General features: G+C 41.0%; 1 protein-coding gene across 2 annotated transcripts in view; it reads left to right on the plus strand.

Moving 5' to 3' along the window:
* Positions 1-26488, plus strand: part of SLC44A5 (solute carrier family 44 member 5) — an 89311-nt gene that overhangs the window by 56548 nt on the left and 6275 nt on the right. Inside the window, exons 5-21 of one of the 2 annotated variants that reach the window (XM_074831722.1) lie at positions 42-126; positions 2942-3070; positions 3857-3917; positions 5546-5669; positions 6840-6923; positions 9663-9775; positions 10203-10334; positions 13478-13577; positions 16286-16378; positions 17318-17405; positions 18629-18891; positions 19963-20057; positions 20448-20551; positions 21838-21911; positions 23720-23790; positions 25188-25276; positions 25922-26006. In XM_074831722.1, coding sequence (XP_074687823.1) covers positions 42-126; positions 2942-3070; positions 3857-3917; positions 5546-5669; positions 6840-6923; positions 9663-9775; positions 10203-10334; positions 13478-13577; positions 16286-16378; positions 17318-17405; positions 18629-18891; positions 19963-20057; positions 20448-20551; positions 21838-21911; positions 23720-23790; positions 25188-25276; positions 25922-26006 — 1790 coding nt within the window. Of the gene's footprint in view, positions 1-41; positions 127-1046; positions 1347-2941; positions 3071-3856; positions 3918-5545; positions 5670-6839; positions 6924-9662; positions 9776-10202; positions 10335-13477; positions 13578-16285; positions 16379-17317; positions 17406-18628; positions 18892-19962; positions 20058-20447; positions 20552-21837; positions 21912-23719; positions 23791-25187; positions 25277-25921; positions 26007-26488 lie in introns of those variants that run through there. The other variant, XM_074831723.1, reaches the window with a different exon arrangement.

Below are 26488 nucleotides of genomic sequence, written 5' to 3' on the forward strand. Positions count from 1 at the left end.
CTATATATATAACATTAATTATCTTATATCCACTACCACAGGAACAAGACCATTTTGTTTTACTTTAACATTCTGAAATGTGCCAGCCCCGTAGTGTTAATAAACCTACAGTGCCCTACAACACAGGTGAGTGAAATACAGAGATAAAATATTTTCTCTGCTTCTTAGTCATGGTGCTTAAGAACTAGACATACATTTGTTTGGATTTAAAAATTGTTGTTTATACCCTTCAAAATATAGTATGATTGTTTTATAGATGGTATGTGTAGCACATGGTCTCTGTAGCCTGTGATGGTCAGAAAAAATAAACAGAAATGCACGAGATTGTGTATTTTGGATAAGAGTTGACCAAAACCAGTCTTTTAGCTGAATACAGGAACTTGTTACTTAGGAATTCATCACAGACATCTATCCAGTAGTAATTAGTGCATGCAGAAAATAGTTTTGGTTGACATCTAGGCTTTTCCAAACTAGACATGTTCAAGAAAACGTGCATGTCCCCAGTGACAGGAGTATCTGGGTGTAGTTAGAGCTATGGCGCTTTCAAAAGTGAAGATCTTGAAAGCCTGTTCTTGCCTTATGCCACAATTTGTACTCCCTTAGCTGTGCTGCAACTTCTCGTGAAGCTGTGAAATAAACTCACTGAACTTGTGTGGGTTAAAATTATCTTCCTGATCTTTTTTACATGAGACAATTTTACTGACCTGGTTTGTTGAGCAGTTGCACAAGCAGTTATGTCAGTTCATCTCATGAGGCAACAACTTATGGCATGGGGTAGGTCAGGGGAATTAGGTGCAGGACTGCTCTGATCCAACTTTGCTGCCAAAGTAATTGTACTGTGTAATTAAACTGCAGGTGACAGAGTATGGTCTCAGCAATCTTGACAACATTCAGTGAAGTCCAGTATTAACTTGGATGAGGGTTGTTATGTGGTAACCAATTTACTGATTACAAATGTTAATTGTCTATTTATTTGACTATCATTTTAAAATGTTTCCCATTCCAGCTTGCCCTTACTCCTGATCCCTATCCTTGATAGATGTTTCTGGCCTATCAGTTAGTGTGACCGTATGGACTATTTGACACAGCTGAAGAGATGGAAATCTCCAGCAAGGAAGAACAAGAACCCTCTTAACACTGACCAGTTGCTGTCAGAATGGAAACTTTCTCTGTCGGCAGCAGATTTGCTTCAGGAATCCCCATCTGTCCACACACAGACACCGACACTGTTACCCTGCAGTCTTTAGACTCTCTTACTGGAACAATTCAGCCTGTTCAGAAATACTGAGGTCATTGTGTGGGATTTGACTGGTGCTGTGGTCAAGTTGGCAGTGGTCATGAATCAAGTAAGGTGAAATACTTGTTGAAGGAGAGTTTGGGGGAGCAGAGTAGTTATTTTGTTTCTTTTCAAACATACAACGTCTCCAACATTGACAATGTTTTTGAATGCTGTTTGCTACTGCAGATGGTTAATTCTCTGGTCATTTGTGAAGATGCTGAAGAAACGTTTGTTTGATAATTCCTCTTTTGAACTGCAGACAGGGTCTTTCGTTCCTGTCTCATTCATATCAAATAGCAGAAGAAAAAACCCCAAGAACTGGCATGGGAAGAGCTTCAGTTCTTGAGTAAGATTGTGCATTTGCAAACTGTTATTACAGTTCACTGGATCCATAGACAGCACGTTTCATTGCCTGTTTCATAGATGGGAAACTGAGGTTATAGTAAAGTGTATAATTGTTAGTCACCTGTTGTCCCAGAAGGACAAAACTTCTTTCTGTGGTCCTTGCCCTGTGAGTAGTCCATAGGACTGTAGTACTCATCTGGAAAGACCCTCTTGCAGCATCTGCCCTGTTCCAGGGATTAGTACGAGACTTTTCCCAAAATTCCTTTAGGTGAATCATATATGGCGGAATGCCCTTGAGGTGAAATACAGTTTTGTACATGATGTCTCTCTGGTACTTAGATAGAAGAGCTTTGCAAAGGGTGTTTGGATAGCACAGCTTTGGAAACAGAGAACAGGTTTCTAGAAGAGGCTGAAACGCGCTAAAAAGATGGACTTTAAACTACCTCACAGTATTTAGGAACACTGCGGAGTCAGAACGGCTGTTCTGACTCAGTTGCATGATTCCAGTGACCAGCAGAGCCTTCAGAGTTTGTGTGTTGGGGCAGCTGCTTCTCCATTACGTAAATCTAAATCTTAACTTCTGAGTGGATGCATTCATCAAACCCCAGTCCTCACTTGATTTCTTACATAGATCCCATTTGTAATGTCTGTACCTTGAGTGGTGTGAATTTTATTCCTGGCACGTTCACCCCTCTTGCTGTGTAACTAGGGGAGATTCATCATTAGAGTGTAGTAAAAAGTCACCTTGGAGTCATTTACACTAATTTGACTTGAATGATATCTGTGGAGATGTATTTGACTGCAGAGACTATATAGAAGGGTGGAACAATTTTAGCTACATGAGACTTTTTTTTAATAAAGTTCTCCTCATAAATGTAATAGAAAGAAATTACATGTATCCTGTGAAAGTAGCTACTGCACCACCTTGCTGCTGATGGAAGTAGAGGAGGAACCGACAGATTTTTTTTCCTGGTGTTCAAAAAAAAATATTTTTTTTTTTCCAAGAGACTGAAAGCTCTGCTTATCTACCAGAACGTGTAGAAGCTAAGAAGATACAGAGAGTGGCTTCATATGCCAGATATGAGGAGAGAATTTGAAAGTGTATTCTATCAAAGAATTTTAGAAGTATTCATCTAGGGAATCAAAAGGAAAACATATGTCCCTTTCTAAATACTGCAGTAAACGTTACAGAAGGCAATTCCATAAAACAGTACACTTCTATAGGTGGCCTTTTTCTTGCTTTTTAATTACACTGACTTCCCTTACCCTTCTCTACCCCCAGTGTATCTTTACTCATTTTTTTTTCTTTTCTTGCAGCTTTGTGTCTCAAAGTGCCCAGACAGGTTCGCAACCTACATTGATGTTCAGGCTTCCTACAGATACAAACCAGATCAGTGGAATTACTTCAGGCAGTTCTGCAAACCTGGTTTTAACAATCCTCGCAAGGTGTGTGTGTATCAGTAGGTGATGCTATACATTTTTTTCTTCAAGCAGTATGTAATATGCATGATTTTACTGAGCTACATCAAAGCTTTGAATTATTCTGATTTTGCCATATAAGGAGTTGTCCCATATATGTGGTTTGACAGTGATTTAATTGGGGGTGAAGGTCTTGTATGCACACCAAATACCCCACTCTTGAAATGATTACTTTCTGTTTAAAAGAATATATGCAGCTACCCATGTAGTTGCAGTACTGTGGCAAGCAGTATCCTTTAGTGCTTAGGTACTCCACAACAGCAGAGCAGAGTATCTCAAACCAGTTCTTAAGGCCCTGAGTCATCTACAATTACTTTGTAATTTAGCTAGGAAAATTAATCTATCCCTCACAAAACTGATTTTGCACTCAAATGTTCTGCGTTATTTTTCCCATCTTTGAAACACCTTGCAATTCAGCTATATTAATTGTGTTAAATTCTTACTCTTCTTTAAGAGAAGAGGCCAAGAGAAGGCAAGGAACAATTGCCCAGTCAGTTCTGGCTTAGATGCTGATCGAAAGTGAACAGGTCTTTTCTTTTTTGTCAGTAGAACAGGGGAAAAGAATAGTCTTTGCCCAAATCACAATGGCAGTTTGGATTCTTGCGTCATGAATGTATCTTGCAGCTCCACCAGTCAAGTTTGGGGAGGAGGCTACAAAGCCCAGTTTAGGGCATTTTCTCAGACTGGGTGAGAAACAAAAAACATGTAGTTATTCTGCTATGTATTCAGCTTTCCTATTTTTCCCCTTTTTAGTCTGTTGCTCAAGTCCTACGTGATGAAGATTGTCCTTCGATGATCATTCCAAGCAGGCCTTGTGAGTGGTTCTACTTCTTACACACATCTTAGCAGATTATAAGCGTTCACATTAAAGCACAACTCCAGTCTGAAAAGTGTTTTGTGGCAAGGTCACTAGGAGCTGTTTGTTATCTGACAGTGACATCCATTCAATTTTAAACAGTTTAAAAGTGTAAAGATTTGTTACTACTTTTTCTAACTGCCGTCCATGAACATTCTGTGATCAGGTCAGGCTGAGCTCTTTCTTGCCCTTGAATCATCACTGATAACAAAAACTTTACAGCTTAAATTGTGCCTTGCAAAACATATGTGCCAGCAACCCCACTGGCCTCAAGAAAATGTCATGAATGTAGGAAGAATCCTATGGCCAGCTGTTGAAGTTCAGGTGGTACTTGAGCCCAGCTACAGTGCAGCTCGCTTTCCAGTTGCTGTGCTGGCTATGCAGGGCATACAGAGGAATTAAGGGGCCAAAAAAATGTTTTTTGTCACTATGGTCAGCAGGTGTTTCTGAGTAGATAACCACAGGTCTCAGAGCTCATCTCAGCTGCAGAAGTGTAATACCAAGAGTAGCTGTCACTGATCCAGAAGCTCATGCAGATAAGATATTGCTGTTTATTTTTCCATGCTTTAAAATAGACAAATGTAAACCAGGGACAGGTTATCAGAAAGAGAAAATATGGATTACATTTAAAAAAAAAATACTAAGAATTTGTATAAAAACTGAAGTACTGACCCAAAAGACAGAAAATACTTTGCAAAGAAGCTATTATCTTCTTTTAGACTACACGGGGCAAAGATTACAGAGGGAGGAAGAGACATGTTACTTAATTATTTCCTCACAATAATTAGTGGGGTAGATATTCTAGACTGAATATTGAACCCTGGCATCAGTACTTATTGGAAGCTGATGGGGAAAGCACAGAACTGTTCTATAAGTTAAAGTACACCTCTGTAGAGGAGTGACCCGCTCTTCCCTTTGGAATGAAAACCAGGACTTTTTGCAGCCAAGAGCAGGGCAACATGGATGAGTATGTAAACATCTCTCCTTTTCTCTCTCTTTTATTATCTCCTCCTCCCTCTGTCTAACCAATAGTTCCTGTCTTTTTTCCATTGTTTCCTCTCCAAGAATTCTAGTAATAGTGGCTGGTACTGGAGCTCATCTGGCATATGAGGAACTGACACTTGCTGTTGTGTATTTTTTTGTGTGCTAATACTATTCGTGACCAGTTGTGTTGAGTCTGTCCCTGGAGGCTGGTTTGATTATTACCGTGAAATGACATATTTGAGAAGCTGCAGTTTTTGTAAGCTGCCCAGATACTGACAGAGAGTAAGTTCTGCATTTATTACAAATTATTAAACTGCTACACGTACTACTGTTGTTATTCGGTAGCACCTGGAATCTCCAGTTGAAAGCTACGGTCCCACCATGCTTGAGCTTGAACAAAAAGCCCCAGAGCATAAAAATCATAATCTTGAATATAATGGCTCTTCCAAGATTTGTCAAAGTCAACATATCATTAGATAATCCGTTGAAAAACAGTTGACTGGGAATCTGAAATTATTTAAATATGTTACAAAAGACAAGTGATAAAAGTGGAGCTTGATGTGAAATGTAATATGCATACTTTGTTTTGATATTTTGAATAGTTCTTAAGAGATGCTTCCCAGACTTCTCCACGAAGAATGGTGTGCTAACTGTGGCAAATCAGACTACGTTCAAAGATGGAAGAGGGAAAACAAGAAATGTAACTGATCTCAGGGAAGCTGCAAAGTAGGTGTTACCCTTCTTAAGTGCTCGTTTTTAGATTCTGAGATTGTGAGATAATTTAGGAACTGAAAAAATAATCAGAATCTGTTGTAGCAAACAGCTGAGGGTACCCAGGCAAGACTTGCTAGTAAATGGTCTCTCTGTGCCTGGACTCTTGCAAAGTTCCAGTAAGAAGAACCAGCACCGTGGTATGCAGAAATGAGCAAGGAGCCAAAAGTTTTAGTCTGATTGTCTCAGAGTGACTGTCAGTTTTTAAATCATTCTTGTTTTTCCTAGCAAAAATTAGTATTAAAGAAAGATAAAGGAGGTTCAAATGAAATACAAATGCTGCAGGACTCAGGCCAGCCAGTAATGGCCTTGGCTATCCCTTCCTGTGATGGCCGTTCCACTAAGATGGCCTGTCCTAGTACTGTGGGCATCTCACCTCATGGGAGTGCTCCTGGTTTTAGTACCTGTAAAGGTCAACGAGCAATGTACTGGGCGCTGATGCATGACCAGACCCCCCCTTGCAGATGGATAGCGAGCATCTCCAGTCCTGGGCATCAGCTGCTGCAGTACCCTCCCTCTTCCAGCTGCTGTCAGTCCTCAGCCTGTCTGGAGCACAGGGGTACCTCTTCTTACCTCTCCATCCAGGGCTGCCACATTCTAGCACCTTACCAACACTGATAACACCTGCACCTTATGCAGTTCCCTTCTTCTGGCATCTACAGCTACATTGCCTGCTCTTTGATAAGAAGATCCTTCATTTCTTCTTAGGAAAACATTAATATGTGCAAGCACTTTGTGGGATAGGAGAACAGTTCCATAAAGTCCACCTTCTGCTTCACTAAGCAGTTTTCTGCTTCTCTGCTATCTGTTTGGCTCTTGGTAAATTGCAGATCTTAATAGTATGCACTTTTCTTGTGACATAAGTGGCAATTATATCTGGCACATAGTACTCATAAAGCTTTTTTAACAAAGCATTTTCAGGAGCTCTATAGACTTTTTACACAGGTTTTTTCTTCAGCATAACTGTGGTTGATGTTGGCTTGGTTACAGAACTGGAGGAGGATAGCAATACAATCTTGTCGACAGCAAAGATATTTCAAATTCTTGCACTGAGCCTATTTGTTGTTTAAATAAATTCTGCTTTTCTACCTAAAGCAACCTTTTCTGTGGTTTGTCTTTTCTCAGCGGCATCAATAATGTCTTGGATGCAAGATCAGTTGGAATGAAAATTTTTGAAGACTATGCCATTTCTTGGTATTGGATTTTAATGTAAGATTTTCATGGGTATTTTTAATGTTTCCAAACTCACTTTGGAGCACGCAGAGAGTTAAAAAATAGAACATGTATGTGTTTGTTACCAATCCTACTTTTAAACTCAAGGAGCAACTGCCATTTCCTTTCTTCACATAATAATAATGTTGTTATGGTTCTGTACCTGAGGTAGGGAGAGCTCAGCATATGTACATGGTGTGTCAGTTGATCTGGAGTAGCTTTTTATTATCCTACCAGGCAGAAAAACAGGACGTGCCGTCTCTGTTGCAGGACCCATCTACATGGTAGTTCCAAAACTGAAAAATCTTAATTAAGAGACTTCCAAACCAATTGCAGTTGCCAACTGTCATTAGTGTATATATAGAACACATAATTTCTAAATTCATACTAGCAATATGTAGTTAAATCCATTATAATCCATAAATCCAATATAAATCTGTAAATCCAATGCAGCAGGCAAAGCAACATCAAGAACAAAAGGTATTGAACAGCATTACCTTTATATTGCAATTAATACTCACTAATCACCAATGAGTAAAAATGCAGCACTGAAACAAAAGAAGTAGCTATTTTACTGAAGCAAATATGTAAGTATATATGCATTCTTAGCCCATTAATACTGTTTTTGATGGACCAGGGTGTTGATCAATTTAAACAGGAGCAGAAGGCTTTGCCGGGTGGGAGCCTACAATGTGCACTTATTAAGCATATATTATTCAAGCCTGAATGCAAATCCACAACAGTAAATACGTAAAATTTAGATAATAAACTTAATATGGAGAATGAGTTGAGAAACGTAAGTTGTCAGCTTTTAAAGGAGTTCACTCACCAGTGGGAAGACAGCTTTCTCATAGTCTGATACTGTGCTCACAATAGTCAGTGGGAAGAAACTCCGTGGTATTCAGCCAGCTTGGTTCTCTCTAGATCTCCTGTTGAAATCAGGTTTATGGTCTGCACCATTCCTTGAAAGGAGATACCCCTGAACAGATAGGCTGGAGAGAGAATTGAGAATTTTTTGAACAGAAGTTCTAAGTACTGAAGCCAGTTTTCACATTTCAAATACAATATTTTTATAAGGAATTGTTGCTACTTTTAAAGTAGCTGGACAGAATTTTCTTCACACTTTTCACCAAATGATAGCATACATCAAATGATTACTGGACAAAGTGCCAGAGTTTGGGTGATGACAATGAATGCCTGATAGTGAGAAGAGGCTGGATAAATATGGAATTGCTCTAGTCTTTTTAGCATACCCCAAAAGAGCTGCTGCTTTCAAGCCTCAGTTTAAGGGAACCAGTGTATTGAGGACAGTTGTTACCGTGTACTCAGTTTCGGTGTTACTAGGACTTGCGTGTATCTAAAGGTAACTTTAGTTAAAGGTAGTTTACTGCTTTCAAGAATGGAGTCATAAGCTCCAAAACTACAACTTTTTTTGAGGAATACATTCTGAATTTCAAACAAGCCATTCAGAAAGGGAAAATACATCATGCTAGGAAGCCTTTAAAGGACTAGGACTTAAGACCAGCTTACAAAGGTTTAACTAAATAAGCTGATGTTCTTTTTCTTGTCCCTCTGCCCAGCTGGCTTAGTTTGCCCAAAACATCTGGTTTTGATTGTTTATGATCAGGCTCACCCATTTTTTATCTTTGATAACTGGCTAAATAATCTGGGAATGTTCAGAAAAGAAGTTACTGAACACAGGCAAGAAGAGGTTTTAAATTTTTTTGAGACTGTACTAATACAAAATTCTGATATAACACCTACTAAAAATTCTGAGAAATGAAATGTTCTGTGAAACATCTGAGCTGGATTTTTGTTGGATGGGATTATGGTTCACGTTGCTTTAGAAGGCCTCGCTGAGTAAAAAGGCCTTGTGCAGTCATTTTTTCCTTTTTGACTTGCTTTCTGGGAGTGAAATGAAAAGAAGTATTTCCTTACCACAGACTTGGTAAAGAGAAGAGACTCTGTAGGTGTGTGGTTGGGTCAGCTGTCATGGCTGTGTCCCCTCCCAACTTCTTGTGCCCCTCCAGCCTTCCTGCTGGCAGGACGTGAGAAGCAGAAAAATCCTTGACTGAGTATAAACACTACCTAGCAACAACTAAAAATGTGAGTGTGCTGTCAACAACACGATCCCAGCTGAAACCAAGACAGTGTGTCTTTCTTAGGGGCTTCATTGATAGCTCTTAGCAGTTTCTTTTTATGCATCACAATGCCCTGATCTCTTCTGGTGGGTAGAAAGAGTCACTGGTTTTCCTCCTAAATTTAATTCTTTTTTTCTAGGAAAGCTCCTAAAATGTTACTTTACTAACACTGTTTCTTTGCAAGTAGGTGTTCTTAATGGAGGACATAAAAGAGCAAACCCCCCTCCATAAGTTGTCCTTTAGTTTAACTTTCTGTATTGTAGACTCAACCATGGCCTGGAAAAGGCAGTGAGTTGTTCAGCTGGTGTAAGTGACCAAAAAGGCATTGTACTAGTCCCTGTTCAGCCAACCTGAGAACCTGGTGTATACAGACATTTCTGGCTCTGCCCTGTGAGATCACCGTATATAAGCTATTTGTTTCTAATAGTGGTTAATAGCCACGATGATCTATTTCACAGGGAAGATTTTGAAATACATTTTTACAAATTATTCTCTTACATGAGAAGAAGCGACCCTCATTTGAAGTAACAGACATGCAAGAAAGGGAAGATTCTCACACTTGTTTTCCCTGTGTTTCCATTTCTTGTCTTTGCAGTGGGCTGTTCATTGCAATGATTGTGAGTCTGCTCTTCCTTGTGTTGTTGAGGTTCACGGCTGGGGTTCTCTTCTGGATTTTCATCTTTGGTGTGATTGGAATTATAGGTTATGGTAGGTGTAATCTTCTAGCCTCTGTGGCTGTTTCTCCTTATTGCTTAAATCTGGGCAAGGAAATCAGTAATTACATAAATTAAATAGTACAACTGGGAGAATTAATGCCTAGTTTTAGACACGGTTAAGTGAGAAGGGCTTAAATGGCAGTGAAATTTAGTAAGAATCCAGCTGTGCTGATACTTAGCACCAAATGTAGTAACCTGAATTATCTACCCACAGTATGCTTACTCTCTATTCACATGTACTGATATTTCTTTTCTGTATATGTGACGTTATAATTGACTCGTCTCGCAGTAATGCTTTTTTGGTTTTTGCTTACCTGACATGCTGAAGACAAAACACTTGGCTTGTAAAAGATTACTGTTAAAAGCTTGTCTTTGCACTCTTCAGAAACACTAATTTTATATTGCTTGTTTTTTAAAAGGCATCTGGCATTGTTACTGGGAGTATGATCATCTTAAAGGAATACCCGGATCTGACCTCACTGTTTACGATATCGGATTCCAGACAGACTTCAGAGTGTACCTGCAGCTGAGGCAAACATGGTTAGCATTTAGTAAGTGCCCTTTAAACTTGGTATCTGTTAATGGATATTCAGGAGAATCAATCACTGTCTTTGCTACAGTTTCTGCCTTGTTAAATCTCCTCCTCTACATACGTTGCTCAGAGAAGTAAGCAGAATTCTCTTTCTTTGTATTGTGCAAAAATGTACTTTTTTGCAAGGAGACTAGCATATTTGTAAGGGGAGATAATGCAATCACACTAGTGATGAGAATGAAAAATGTTATTTTTTTTTTTATTTATTGTGTTATTAGCATTCCACTTCCTGTGTGTTCAGTCTTCATAATGGGGAAGTAAAAGGCAATAACTAAGTTAGCCCTGATGAAGGTGCATAAGGAGGGGCATTTTTCTCTCCCAATCTGTTTATTCTCCTTCTTTGAGGGCCCCAGAAATGAGATAATAACTCTACACATCTTTGTAGAACTGTTTACATTCAGGTCACTGAATTTCCTTAGAGGTTGATCTAAGACTGTGGAATGAACCTTTGCAAATTTCACACCTTTGTTTTCAAAAGTGCTTTATTGCCTTCTCTTACAAGGGCAGTGTATTTAAAACAAAAGCCTGCTGGAACAGGACATCCTGAAGCATACACATCCCTCCCCAGGGAAGAAGGGGTGGGAGAGAACAAATACCTGTCAGATATTACTTGTGCTAGTGTTACTGCTCTATTAGAAGGCACACAGACACTAATTGATGATGAATGGGACATAACTTAAAACACTGCCTCTCCCTATTGTTAGCTAAATTAATAGAGCAGTAGTTTACTGCTTAAATCTCCTTTCTCTGCTTTGTGTCTTCATTTAACTCTATGTTGGATCACTGAGCTCATGAGGCAGAGCTTTTTAGTATGCCATCCCTAGAGAATATTAGGACTTTATTATGTTTTTCTTTGTAACTCTCCAAGCTCTGATTCTTAGCAGCCAATGTATAGTTTATCTAGAGGTCAGTGTCACTTTCAGATGAGTTAAACTGAGGTACTCAGGAATTCAATTCCTTTTCCAAAGTCATCCAGCAAAGCAGTTAAATATCCTTGAAGAAAACGTAGGTCATCAAATCACAGAGTGGTTTGGGCTGGAAGGGACCTTAAAGCCCATACAGTGCCACCCCCCTGGGCCTTCCACTAGCCCAGGTTGCCCAAAGCCCTGTCCAACCTGGCCTTGAACCCTTCCAGGGAGGGGGCAGCCACAGCTTCTCTGGGCAACCTGTACCAGGGCCTCACCCCCCTCACAGGGAAGAATTTCTTTTTGATATCTCATCTAAATCTACCGCTCTCCACTGGGACATGGAGCCATTGACCACAACTCTGAGTGCCACCATCCAGCCAATTCCTTGTCCACCGAGTGCTCCATCTGCCAAATCCATGTCTCTCCAGTTCAGAGACAGGGATGTTGTGTGGGACAGTGTCACACACTTTGCACAAGTCCAGGGAGATGACGTCAGTGGCTCTTCCCATATCCACCAGCGCTGTAACCCCATTGTAGAAGGCCACCAAATTTGTCAGACACAGTCTGCCCTTAGTGGAGCCAAGGTCCTCTTAGTCCTAGTCTAGAACTTATCATGTACTGACATTGCTTCCCTTTTTCACAGTGTTTGGGACAAGCTACATTAAGCTGAACTGGAGGGAGACCAACTTTAAGGAAACCTGATGATCTGTTCCTTCATGGGGAACCGTATCAAAAATAGGTGCTGAAATGCATGTAACAGAAACTTTGTTCTGAGCAGAGTCTGTGGCTCTGAGCACCACAGCGGGTCACTTGCCAGCTGCAGTTCTGGTGGCTGGGGGTGCTGCTAGTGCTTGGGATCACATTTTAACATCATCTGTGACTATCTGGGTCTGCATTCTGAGACTGTGTCTAAGCTGCGGGACCTGAGGTCAATTCCCATGTCCCTTTGCACACCTCCAGACAAGCCAAGGCTTAGGGATACTGTCCCTTGTGTCTTCTTCTCTGTCCACAAAACTTCTTAGTTTCAGCTGGAGGAGATGTTGGAATAGGCTGCCCAGGGAGGTGACGGAGTCCCCATCCCTGGGCGGGGTTCAAGAGGCGGGTTGACATAGCACTTAGGGATATGGTGTAGTTGGCATCTGTCAGTGCTAGGTTAACGGTTGGACTAGATGATCTTCAAGGTCCTTTCCAACCTAGATGATTCTATGATTCTGTGAGACAGGTCCTTCTGTGTGCAACCTTCCACAACTGCTGGGCTTGCATAAATGTCTAACCGTCTGAAGCACTCAGAATTAATGGATATGTCTCAGAGTCAGAGGAGATGTGCTTTAGGCATTAAAGACTGTCTTCTCTAGATGAAGTCCAGAGAATTTTACTTTCTACTGCAGAAGTAGGTTTTGAACTGATGAGAATAGAAATCAGACTGAAGCAGACTCTTTAAACCAGATCTGGGCTATGATTCAAACACTGCTCATAACTAAGAGAGGAGATCTTCTGGGACATGGTGCTCTCAGCTCTCTGACCTCAGAGCAAGTTTGTATGATTCCAGCAGCACAACTGCAAGGTGAAAATAATTCATCCAAAACTGTCCTATTTTAGCCTCTTTTTTTTTTTGTACTCAAATGAGGTGAAAGGAGCTCATGCCAGGTTAATACTCAAACAAACCTATTGCTTTAAGTACATCTAAATGTTAGAATAATATATATCAGAAAAATGCACTCGTCATTAAAAAGTTGACTCTTCATCTCCTTTTTATTTTGTTGTATCTAAATACTACAATTTAGCAGCGTTAGGGTATAAGCATGCAAAATGCTTGTTTATGAAAAGTAGAATTTGTTAAGGGTGAACTGTGTCTAAGGCCAAATAATACAGTCACATTTAAGTAAATTATTATCTTTGTCTGAGAACAGTATGTTCCTTTTTTTTTCTAAAATTATAAATGCTAATGTCATGGTCCTGCACATTCTGACTAACTCTCTGCATGTAGAATTTCCCTACACTGGAACTGATGAAACTATGAAATGGGACTGAAGATCAGTGTGCAGTGAGAGAAACAGAGAACTGGTCTAGCAGAGAATTTTATGGAGTTCATGAACAGTAGTGTAAAATAGAAAGAAAAAAACAACAATTTGCAGAGGCAACATATTGGTTTGATTCTTGATAAATCTGACTTGGTTGGTTTGTTTGTTTGCAGTGATAATGCTTTGTGTCGTTGAGGTCATAATCATACTGATGCTGATCTTCCTAAGGAATCGGATCCGGATTGCCATTGCGCTGTTGAAGGAGGGTAGTAGGTATGTTTGTCTGATTTGAATATATTCTGAATTTTGTGGAATGATCACTAGAGTACACTCTTTTTGAGCTTCACCTTGTGCTACCAAGGACAGAAAGTTGGGGTTTAAAGTACAACGCTGGGTTTGTTGGTATAAGGAATGCCAGTTCTCTGTTATTGAGGTTTCTCTTTTGCAGTCAGACATTTCTTGTCTCTCAGCTCCCTGCCTGGAGGGTACGTACACTGTTAGCAGTACTGTGTATCCTCAGTGCAAGGAGGTGTATCGGCAGAAGTGCTAAGTGTGGTACACTGTTAGTAGGAGGCCAGGACCTATAGCTGCCAGCTTTGCTCTGTCACTGAATTGTCACCAGTGACATACTAGTGGTAGAAGATTGGTGTTGTTTTGGCTGTGGCTTTTATTTAGGAAAGACCGAATTCTTCTGGCTCCAGTCAAACTTTTGTGTGGAAGTGCATAAGTCTGCAGAGAGAAAGGGAGACTTCTGTGACCAGACGTTGTAATATGGTGCAGTCCAAGATACTTCTTCCCAGCTCTGAGCAAAGATGAAAGCAGAGGAGGGTAGGAGAAGGAGACCTCTTCATTTTGTCTTACCTGCATAGACTTTGTTCACAGTGGTTCCTGTTCTACACAGTATCAACACTTAGTTCTTTTTTTTAAAAATGGGAATATAACAAAGGAGAAATGGACTTGATCAGGCCCTTGGATTTCATTGCAAATAGGCTAAGGTCTCATAGATCTTGGAAGTAGAGCTCTGTTGTTAGAGCACATGGAGTTAGCTCTGAGTTTATCTGTGTGTACTTGCTTGTAGTTTTCTGCCATCTCTGTTGACATTGTGGTTCTCAGGAATCAGGATTTGGGATTTTTTTAATGGGATTAAGAAATTAAAGTTCTGCATTCAGCCAGGTACCAGTTTCCTGTCTTATGCTACTGTGCAATTAGAGCATAGCAATTAATTTTGGCAGCACTAAATTATACTCTTTAATTCCTGTTCATTAAAATCCAGGAACATTTTTAGCAGTCTGCAACACATTTGTTCACAACCTTGACAGGTAGAAGGATTTCAGAAAGTTCATAAACTTCCTGCTGAGAACTAATAACATTCCGTAGTTTTTCAGCAGCATGGGGAGGTCACTTGAGGGTGATGTTTTTACTGTCATGCATAATGCATGAGGTGAAGCACTGTATGTAATTACTGTAAACCTAACAGACCATGCCCTGTATTCAGGAAGATGAAAAATAAGCTGGTAATGGCTGGAAACCAAATTACATTTTTCAATATCTTTTAACTAGTCTTTCAGAAATATTACAGTTATAATGCTAATAACTGACTTGAAATCCATAGTTAGAAAGAACTAACAGTTGTTACTCAGTTTGTTGGAGTAACTCCATGGTTTTAGGGGTAACCAAGGCCTACCATTAACTACTGAACACTGCTAATACGTAGTGATCATTTCTGAAACAGCATAAGGCTGTGTCCTCCTGTGTGACTCTTAATGGGCTGTCACATCTCTGGACTCAGACAGAAATTGATGTGTTGCTCTTACCCTCTTGATTGCACATGCCAGTTCCCTTGCATTCCCCCCTCCCCTGCCAGCACTGACCAGTTTAGCAGCAGGAACTGAGTAAATTTGTCTCCTTTTACATTCTGGAAACTGCCTCCTATGAAACAAATGGCATCAGAAGTGCCACAAGTCATAGGCGAAGTACTGTAGGAAATAATAAGAGACAAAAAGGCTTGTGATAAGCTTATAGGGTCACTGGAAAGAAAATTTAGAGTAACAGGAAGAGGTAGATGACAGGAGTGTAAAGAGAACCAACCTGCAAGCTTCAGTGAACAAAACCCATGCTCTCTGCAGACACATCCAGTGGGATACCCAAACTGAAGGTGTTTGCCCCTGAGGTGGCTGCAGTGAATTGACCCGGAGGGGCTGTGTCAGCTCAGTCGCTTACAGAGGAGTCGTCCCTGGCAGAGTAGGAACCTGCGTGCTCAAGTTCCTGCTCACTAGTTGCATTCTAGCCACAAGAAGTATTAGTAAAATGTCAGCCTCTAAAACATCAGCCTTGATGTTAAAAGGAGCTCTCTAAGCTGCCAGTAGTGGAAGGCTGTTCTTCTTTCTGCCTGCCAACAGCCAAAGGTGAGCACCACTCACTTAGGGCACATGCAGGGGAAGTCACATAGTCATGGGAAGGTGTTAGCATGTCCTGGCATAACAAAGACCAGCTGAATGGCCCTGCCCCAAAACAGTTAGTACTTAAGGCAAGAAAGGGGCTGGGAACAGGGTCCCCAAATACAAAGTAGCACAAGGTCATGTCATGTGCGTAGGAGCTGAAGGAAGAGCACCAGAGCTGAGCATAGAGGGACAAGGAAATGAAGTGTAATGTCAGCAGGGAGATGTGATTGAAACGGGTCTGTGACCTGGGAAGAGCTGGGTCGGTGAAGCAGTAACAGAGAAGGAGACAGGCTTGAACATGGCAAATTGATAAAGTTGGTTATGGTGCTGCTAGTAAATGTGGAGTGGTAGAAATGACAAAGAGAAGACGTGGAGACATTTGAAGAAAGAACCTGCAGTATTCTGAGATCCCAGCACTAGATTATGCTACGACTATCAACAAGTAGCTCAAAGTAAAAACGGTGATGCTAGAAGAGGACTGATAAAAAGCTTGTTTCTTAAATTGTTGTAGCTTACTGATATGTTTTGTTTCTTTCGTAGGGCTATTGGCTATATAATGTCTACATTGTTCTACCCAATCGTCACCTTCATACTAATTGCAATTTGTATTTCCTACTGGGCTGTGACAGCTGTGTATCCTTCTGTCTGCGTGCCTCTGGAGGAGCAGTCTTCTGGTCTGCGAGACCAGATAATTCTCTGCTATTTCACCTTAACCAAACCAGTGTTAAGAGGGCTGTTTGGTCACTTAGCACTTGCTGCACTGATGCACTCTTCCTCATTGCACATTTGCATGTGACGTACCAATTGGACAGTGAGTTTAATTTCATTAAAAAGAACTGGACTAAAATTCATGCCAAGGCAGGGGGATCATACAAGGCCCTGTGTACTACATAAGGTTGGCTTTAAGGGGTAAAAAAGGGCCCTCAGCAAAGAGTGAATATGGCCTTTAATGTGCTGCATGTTCTGTAGGCCTGATGTCTCTTCAGTTAGCTGGGGGTGAGTTGGCCTCCAGGTGTGTTTTGTTCAGAAAAGGATAAGAAAGGAGTAGAGAACATACAGTGCACTGAATCCTCTCTAAATTGCATAGCAGCAACCACTCTCTGTTTGTTCCCAGAACAGCAAGGGTTTGGCAACGTATCAGAAAGGAGAAAATTGTTTTTAGGAAACGGATTGTTCTTTCACGTGCAGTTATTGCTGTTCAGGACAATGTTAATTTATCCTTATGCTCTGTGTCTACTTCCACCAAAATACAAACTGTCAAAGAACTGCTGCATCATCTGCCTTGTCAAAGGTAGATGTGCATGAGAGACTGAGTCAGCTTTCAAGGTTATTCCCCTTGCCCATTCTGGTCAGAGGTTATTACAGCTCTGGGGTGGAGTTTGCATTAGTTCTCTAAGTAATGAGAGTAGTCAGTCTTGCCTGTCATCAGCCCTTCCTAGAGATCTCTGCATAGAAAGAGCAGATTTTCTGTTATCTTCACAAGTTCTTTAGAGCTGGTGGTTACCCACTGCAGAATCCTAAATTGCTCAAAGCCCACAGTTCTGTGATTCCTCCTTAAAATACTTCATTCAGTTTTCTGGCTACATCAGGAGAACCTGTGTATAAAGTAATGGCTAATCAAACACTGTGCAAGTATGCAAACCTGACTTGTGACCCAGAGGTAAGTGTAACAAATATTTACCTATAGTGAGAGCTATACTAATTGCATTTCTTAATCACTGTTAGATGCAATGCTAATAGAAAACGTTCATGTTTTGAGTAGTGATTCCTTGTGTCAAATCTGCGAATAGTACTTAGTGTTCAGATAAAACTTTGTTCAAAGCCATTTACAGACATAAACTAATTTTTCTGCTAAACTGTCCTGTGAGGCAGGTAAATATTAACCATTCTCATTTTCAGGGGGAGAAAGGAAGACACAGAAATACACATTTACTTGTAAAGGTGTTCTTGAATTCATGAGGATTCCAATTAGTGGTCCTCAAAAGGCAATGGAAGACTTTGAAAGCTCTGCCTCAAACTGGCCTAAGAACCAGCCATGTTTTGAAGCAGAGGCTTAGCTTCTTTTGGCACAGCAATGGCCTTTATGAAGCTCCAAAAATATTTGTCTTTTTTTTAAATTTTGTCTTCAGTCAAATGTTTTGACTTGACTGTGGGGTTGAATTTAAGTATTTTTTGAAAACTAGAAGTATTTATCATACGTTATATCAGGATTATTTTCGGGTGTTTAAATTTCAGTGTACTACTGAGGTTAAGTATATCCCAAACAATTGCCCACCCTGCTGATGTCTAAACACTAAAGAAGAAAAGGATTAGAAATTGACTGGTTTTATTTCATGCCCAAACTGAGCAAATGCATGAAATGAACAATAGAAATAGGGAAAAGTAACTCAAGGTAAAGACTACTCCTTTTTTAATACTCTAAGATAGGAAGGGAAGTTGTGACCACATCCACAGCTTGTGTAAAATGGCATCGCTCAGTTGATTTCAGTTCAACTGTGGTGATTTACCTGAACTACAGATTTGGCCTTCAGTTTTCAAATAATGTTTTTCTTTTCTGTGTGAGCAGGTTTTCTTTAATGAAACTGAAACGTTTATGTATCTTAAAAGTAGATTTCTGAAATTCATATTCCATTTGTGGAGGTTTCAGGCTTGTGAACAGCGCTGTTTGCTAACTGCATGGTTAAAAGCTAAGCACCTGCATAAGACATTAATATGAATCCTTAAATATGTAAACAGGTTGCATAGTACTGGAGTGCAGTGTTGAATGAGCTAATGAAACGTCAAGCAGAATTATGTTATTTGTATTAAGCTGCTAAACTTCAGAGACTCTGTACAGAGAATTCATTGCTTATCATTGTGTTGCTTAATTTTCTCTCTGTACAGACTTTTAACACAACCAATGTGACTAAACTGTGTCCGGGTGCTCAGTGTACTTTTGCTTTTTATGGAGGAGAAAGCCTGTACCATAAGTACATCTTCATCTTCCAGTTAGCCAATGCCTTTGTCTTTCTCTGGCTGGTGAACTTTGCAATTGCACTGGGTCAGTGTACCCTTGCTGGTGCCTTTGCCTCTTATTACTGGGCCTCTCGAAAACCAGCTGATATTCCACTGTGGCCGCTCTTCTCTTCATTTGGACGAGCAATACGGTAAGACTGTGGAGCTGGATGTGACCCTTTCCATGTATGCAGCAAGTGCTCTTTTTACATCTAGAGAAGCCAGACTCAGAATATCAGATGAAGATGATAAGTCAGTGTCGTGGTTTAATCCTGGTAGGCAGCCAGGCCCCCCACAGCCGCTGGCTCACTCCCCCACGGCGGGAGGGGGGAGACAAGCAGAAGGCGAAAGTGCAGAGAGGCGAGGGCTGAGATAAAGGCAGTTTAACAGGTAAAGCAAAGCTGCGTGCGCAAGCAAAGCAAACCAAGGGATTGATTCCCTGCTTCCCGCGGCAGGTGGGTGCTCAGCCATCCCCAGGACAGCTGGGCTCCCTCACGCAGAACAGTGATTTGGGAAGACAAATGCCGTAACTCCAGACATCCCCCTCCTCCTCCTCCTTCCCCCAGCTGTTATCACTGAGCGACATCACATGGTGTGGGACATCCCTTGGGGTCGGCTGTCCTGGCTGTGCCCCCCCAGCTCCCCATGCACCCCCTGCCACTCACGGGCAGGGCAGGGTGAGGAGCAGAACAGCCCTTGACACTACTCAGCAATAGCTAAAACGTGGGTGTGTTATCAGCGCTGATTTGGTCACAAATCCAAAACATAGCACCGTGCAAGCTGCCATGAAGAAAACAAACTCTATTCCATCCAAACCCAGTACAATCAGGAAAATGCAGTTGTTAGGGGGAGGCTGAATCCTGTAGCCCCACAGCGACAGGGCTGCTCAGCTCTGTGCCCCGGGCCCAGCCAGGCAGAGGCTGAGCAGGTATTCCTTCTCAGGGGGTGCAGACACCCAGGTGCGTGTTTACAACACGTACCCACACAGCTGGACAGACAGATGGACAGACAGACACACAGAGCGCTCGCACAAACACCAGCAGCACCAGGGGCTTCATCCTGTTCCCCTCTGGTGGACCAGGATGAAGGTCCATTGGTGTCTGTAATGGACCTTCCTCCAGCTATCATTATCTCTCTCTCTCCATATACACACACATGCACATACGTGTATAATTGTGCATATACACACAGGTGCAACATAACAGTCATTTATTTTGTTTTAGATACCATACAGGTTCGCTGGCATTTGGAGCCTTAATTCTTGCAATTGTCCAGCTTATTAGAGTAATACTGGAATACTTGGATCACAAACTGAAAGGTGAGATTTGTGAATCTGCTCTAAGGTTATTAAAATCTTCGGTAAATTACTTCCTTACTTTCCCAAGATATCTTTTCAGCAATGAAAAGAGATTAATTCCAGATTATTTTTAGCCATTGTAGGTCCATTTGAAGCCACTCAATTTGTGCTGATTTACTTGAATTGAGCCTATGTCCTTGGGAACTTAATGCAAAGTTCATGCAGGATGTGGACCTGATCTAATTGAAAGGTAGTGAGCTAAATCTGGTTGAGAAAGAGAGTCCATACCTAGAAGAAAAGAAATAGTGTTTTTGCTTTTGTCACAATTTCAGATTTTCTTCTGAATAGCTTTCTATGTTCTGAAGACTGTTCATGAGTTCTGTGTGTGACGTAATCTCTCCTTTTTTCCAGGTACACAGAACTCCTTCACTAGATTTCTACTCTGCTGCCTCAAATGCTGTTTCTGGTGTTTGGAAAAATTCTTAAAATTTATAAACAGAAATGCCTACATCATGGTATGTGCTGTCTCTGCATGTGGTCTCCCCTATCTGGGACACTAAAATACCCTAGCCACTACTAGTTGGTCAACAGCCAGCAGTACTAGAATCTGCTGAATAAATAATGGGATTTATGGGAGTTTTCGGGAAATGCATGTGGCTCTACCATGAAAAAGTAAGATTTTTTTTTTTTTTCCCTTCTTCTAAACTCAGCTTCTTTTCATGCCTGTCTTTGTCCATCCCCCTCATCCCCCAAAGTAAGTGGGAAGGGATGGCACAACTGGTTTACTCCCTCTCTGATTCAGCAATTGGAATCCTGATTTCAACAGGAATATTAGCTTGTTTCATATTGCATGTTGATGACACTTATGTTTGGAGGCAGTATGTGAATAAGGAGGTCAGAAGGCATGTGATAGGTATTTCCTCCTGGAAGTTAAAAGCAGAAATTCTGCTAGCAGCAGCAGTGATATTTCTCTAAAATAGCCCTTCTTAGCGTCCAGAAGAGGAATTCCAGATTTTCACCTAAATAACCATTCACAGATGTCAGCCTAGGATGTTCTGACTTGAAGCAATTTCAGTGATTGAATGGTACTGTCACGGACTTCTTGTCTCAAAGGAGGTGGCTGTAATGGGTCTGTTATAACTCATGTTCATGCAATTGATGTCTCAAATTAACGCCATCCTCAAGAGGAAGGATTCTTTTCTACTATCTTGTTTACAGTTGGTAAACTGACTGAACTAAGAGCTGTTCTAGTGTATCTTACCCTTGTGGACACTATTACAGGAAGAAGAAATGGTTTTGTTCCTGAATAGCTTTGGCTGTTTTACTTTCTGCTGATGTAAATCCACTGACTTTGATACTGGTATTGCTGATGACTTCTTAAGGGAGGGCAGTGTCAGGTCCAAGGAGATACCTACAGGGGTCAACTCACTTCTGCTCTACAAGTGCCTGTCCCTTTCCACTGACTTTAAATGTAGTGCAGATAACTAGCAAAGTGAGGAAAAATCCTTTGGCAAGTACATTATTTGCTCTGCTTGGCAGAGTACTGAGTCTAATGCCTGCAGGTCACAAAGGGCGGCATGCTCATCACCAGGTGATCTGAAGGGGAAGGACAGATAATATTCTGTCCCAACCTGGTGGGAAGCATTGAGAGGTCACAGGTGACCGGGGGAAGTGCTTTATGTTCATCTGAGTTTCAAGACCACATATTAGAGAGAACTACATATTACACACAGTAAGATTCTGGCATACAAGGAGGTATCCTAATTATTTAAAATACTTAACAGCTACTATTATTTTGCAGATTGCCATATATGGTAAAAACTTCTGCACCTCGGCAAAGGAAGCGTTCTTTTTGCTCATGCGGAATGTGGTGAGGTAAGGGGCCATCTCCTAGTCCTTGGAAATGTCAGGATTTCCTGCTGTTGCACTCTGAAGGCACACTTCTTGCCTCTCCCATGCCTCCTCCAAATATTACTGTAAGCTGCTCTGTCCTCAGACATGGCCCTCGCTTCTAAGACTCACTATGTAACAGCAGGCTGTCCAGCACAGCAAGCTGTGCAAAGTTGATATAATCTAACAGTTTTGTGGCGATTGCTCTTTTAAATTTGTAAACACCCATTAGATTGTAATAGTGCCTTCAAGGAACCAGTAGAGCCCTTGGGAGGAGATCTACAGATATACAGGAATGGGGTGCTCATCACCCGCTGTGTGTGTGTTTCTTGAGCTTTGGTCCACTCACTGTCTGTCAAAAGGAAAGCAGAAAGACCCCAGTCTTCAGATTAATCCAGAAATCTTATGGGCTGTCAGTGAGTGGCAGTAAAGAGGAGAGAGTGCTTTGCTTTCAAAACCAGTATCTTTAACATAACCAGATCTCCCCTGGTGCTGGGAACTCCCCTGGCCCTTTGCCCCACTACCAAGACTGCTGCCAAACTCCCTGTTCTCATCAGTACTTTTCTTCATTGCTCCTGGCCTTTCCGGTACCACCATGAGAACAAGAAATAATGGGAAAATAACTTAGGAGCAGGCCATGTTGATGCAATAGCAGACAATCTAATTACCAAGCAAGAGACACAGTAAAACTGGTTGAGTGGTTTAAATTGTTGAGTGAAGGACCGGGAGGAGGAGAGTAATGGAGGGGTAGGCTGAAAGAGGAGAATGGAAATGATGCTTCAGTAAGAAGAGGGAAGAGCGGAGGTGGGGGACGGAGCGCGCTGTGTTACTGTGGGTGCAGTGGTGTCCGCGCTGTGCAGGGCTGGGAAGCAGCAGAGGAGTTGCCTTCGTTTCCTGTCAGAATGTCACCTTGCTGTCGTTCGGGCTCTTAGTCAGTAAGAGCAATAGCTAAAAGCCAGGCACATAATGTTATTATTTCAAACTGAGATTTTTTTTAAGTCTTGTGTATTTTGCTAATTCTGAATTCTGACAGGTTAATGATGATTTGTTCTCTTTCTTAATGTTTATCTTTCATGGTAGTCAGTGCTGTATATTACCATATCCATAGCCTTCAGCGCTGTCAGGAGGCTGATGATACAAAGCTCATTTTCCATCCCATTATTTACCTGCAGTTTCTGATGAGACAGGCTGGCGGGATTTCGAGCAGAAACTCCCTGCTTGTTGCTTTCAATGAGGGCTGCAGATTTACTGTCAATTACCTTCATTCATGTGTCTGTGATCGTCTTCCTGCTTCGAGGCCTCCTGCCTTCCGTGTTGTACCACAGATCTGGCATGTTATGGGGTCATGAAATGTGGTCAGATAGGACCAAGTGAAAACAAGACCTACCAGCAATCTACACAAACACTACTTTCTGTTTTGGTGTGTACTTGCCTCTTCTGGGCTGGCTTATTTGTGACCCTAGAAGAAAGGCTGAAATAAAAATCTTTTGATACTTTGTTTTGTTGGGATTTTTTAACCAGCAAGAGCAATAAACAGTCTTCAAGTGCTATAGCAGTATTGCTGCATTAAGGCCTAACTCAGCAAGAAGTTCAGTGCTTTTTTGCCCCGTGGGATCAGGCTGTAACAAAGCCCATCTCAGTGTTGTGTTTCTGTGCTGTTGTACTGCCAGCCTGTGAAACCAGCAGAAGACAGCTTCTTGGTCATGTTTTGCCAAATATCCGTAGATTTAAGGAGAAAGAATACAAATGTCTGGTTTGTGATAATTATGTATCATTTGTCCTTTGCTGAACAGAGTTGCAGTTCTGGACAAAGTTACAGACTTTCTTCTATTCCTGGGGAAAATTCTTGTTGCTGGTGGTGTAGGTAAGGTAATTGATTTTTTGCAAACAGCATGTTCTATTTTCTGGTACCTACAAGTATGCCCACCATATCATGTATGCTTAGTGAACAGCTGGAGGTTCTCATTGGTCTGACTATTAAGGAGGCTGTTTTCTGTGTTTCTAGGATTTGCAAGATTGAACCAAAATATGTTTTTTTTCCTTTTTTTTCCCCTTCCACCCCTACACCTGGTGTGCTGTTGGCAGTATCCATTCCATCACTGCTTTTACTGCTCTTGCATGTGTTGCTGGTGCAAGAACTTCTGCAGCCAAAGCATCATAGCTGGATCAAACCAAATTCACATCCAATAAGTCAGCCACAGTCGGTTCTCCTTTCATAAGAACTGAACAAAATTGCAAATAAGATTTACCTGGTAGCAGACAGCATGCAAACAAGGGGAGGTGGTGCAGGTCTGCAGGAGATGGGCCTGAAGCTTCGCTGTATTCAAGCCCATTATAGCTATAAGCTATAGTAAAAGGAGTAGAATATTTGTAACATCCTTATAGGGTTTTCTTCATTATCAGTAAATATCAAAATATATTCATGTTTTTCTGTGACAGAAAAGTGCATTTTTTTTTTTAATGAAGCACCTTCAGAAATTCAATTTGGCAGTATTGCCTTATGGTTTTTCTAAATTATCACAGAGTTCCAAAACATTATTTTACAAATAACCATATTTTGTATTCTGTATACTTTAAAAGATTAGTAATGAATTATATTTTCATCAAAAGTTAAAAAATAGTACCAAAACCAGATCTAAAATGTTTTGTCATTACTGTAGCGTGACTTTCAAACCAGGGTAGCAAATTCGACTTGAAACATATTCTCTGAAATGTAAACCATGAAATACTGAAATTAATTATTGTCTTCGTCCTCTTCAAGAATGAATTCTTCGGGTAATTTTTGTTATAGATGCATTGGTCTGTTCTAATCTTATTGTCGTGCTTGTCACTAGCCACTTGCCATTTCTTCGTTTAATTTGAAATAATTAAGTATTTCTTCAAGCAATAGAATTCAAAGAAGCAGAATTTTTGTCTTTTTTATTTTAGAAAAGATCCACCCAATGGTCTTCATTATCCCCTGTCATTGTTTTGTTTATCATTATTTATTAATTTCACTATTAAATCCAGTAGAATGCTGAAGCAAAGCAATTCATTAAAGTCTTTCTGGGCCCATGAATAACTTTATGGTAATTGATTCATTTACATATCTCTTCTGTCAGAATACAGGTCCAGCAGATAATTAGTATGGAGGAATTTATTGTTTACAAACTATTATTTAAACCAACCTTGGATCTGTTGTCTGTTTTGTCTCATCCATTCTTTAGGTGTTAGGAAATCAGAGTTAGCATAGGAATCGATAATCTTCTGTGCTTCTTGCAGGTGTTCTTGCGTTCTTTTTCTTCACACAGAGAATACCAGTCTTTGCACAGGAAGCACCGACGTTAAATTACTATTGGGTACCATTGTTGGTAAGGCAACCGTCCAATCTCCCAAATGTTGAGGGCAGTTTGAGGTGCTGAGGCTGCTCCGGGATGGTCTGGGAACAGCCCCTGTTGTCAGCCTCTGAGGCACGCTGTCTGCTGAAGTGAGGGCTGCTGGCTACACTCCAGTCCTCGGGGTCCTTCAGGCCCGAGTGACACTGCAGTGACTCTGCACCTTCAGAAAAATTAGGTTTCACATCTGCTTGGCTCATAGTTCCCGGACAGGAAAGGCTGATAGTGGGGCACTGGTGACAGTGTGGCTCCTAATGGAAGGGACTGGTGATGCATCTCTTCCTACTTCCATAGCCCCCCTAGACTGCAGAACATCTCCAGGATGAGTTGTCCTTTAGAATAATCTTGAAGGAATTTAGAATATTCTTGGCATATGTTCTCTTTTGGGGGTTGAAATGGCTCCAGTTTGGCAGCTGGAAAACTAGTGGTTACTGCACGTTAGGATACAGTGTCTTGAACCTGTGATCCCTTTCTGCAGCAGAAGTAACCCTTGGTAGAATTACAGAGCTGCCATTAAATCCTCCCAGATTTGCTTAGCAGACTAGGCTTCTGACTTGTGTTAACACTGCCACATTGGTGCTAAACTAAATTTGGGGTTTCACTGTGGTTTGGTTTTTGTAGACGGTGATTATTGGCTCCTACCTAGTTGCACATGGATTCTTCAGCGTCTATGCAATGTGTGTCGACACGCTTTTCCTCTGCTTTTGTAAGTACTACATTTTCTTTCACTAATACCTGCAAGTCACAGGAAAAGGAGTAGAAAACTACTTTGTCTGTTCCTTACAGAATTCTGGTGACATGCTAGCAGACTGTGTGAAAAACAAACTGCTTCTGCTTTTCAGACTGGCTCCTTGATGCATTCTTCAGTGCAGAAATGTTTTAGTATTCATATGTAATTAGTTTAAGTAATGGAAGGTAGCTAATTGGCTCATGGGGATATCTGGCTTTTGTTTTTCAGAAGTTCCTTAACTTTCACTAACAGTCTGCTTCAGGGTGCTTTGTAAAGCACCCATACAGCAATGACTCGCTCAAACCTCTTGTTAATAACAAAGTTATTCTTTGGTATATAGGTAGTCCTTTGTTTTTAACTTAATAGCCCTGAACAAAGTATTATGCTGAATTAACTTCAAATGTGTGTAAAATACCATTTAAAAAAACTTACCTGTCCCTTGGGCCCCCCAATGGCAA

Source organism: Strix aluco, chromosome 8 (assembly GCF_031877795.1).
Source record: "Strix aluco isolate bStrAlu1 chromosome 8, bStrAlu1.hap1, whole genome shotgun sequence".
NCBI classification, from domain to species: domain Eukaryota; kingdom Metazoa; phylum Chordata; class Aves; order Strigiformes; family Strigidae; genus Strix; species Strix aluco.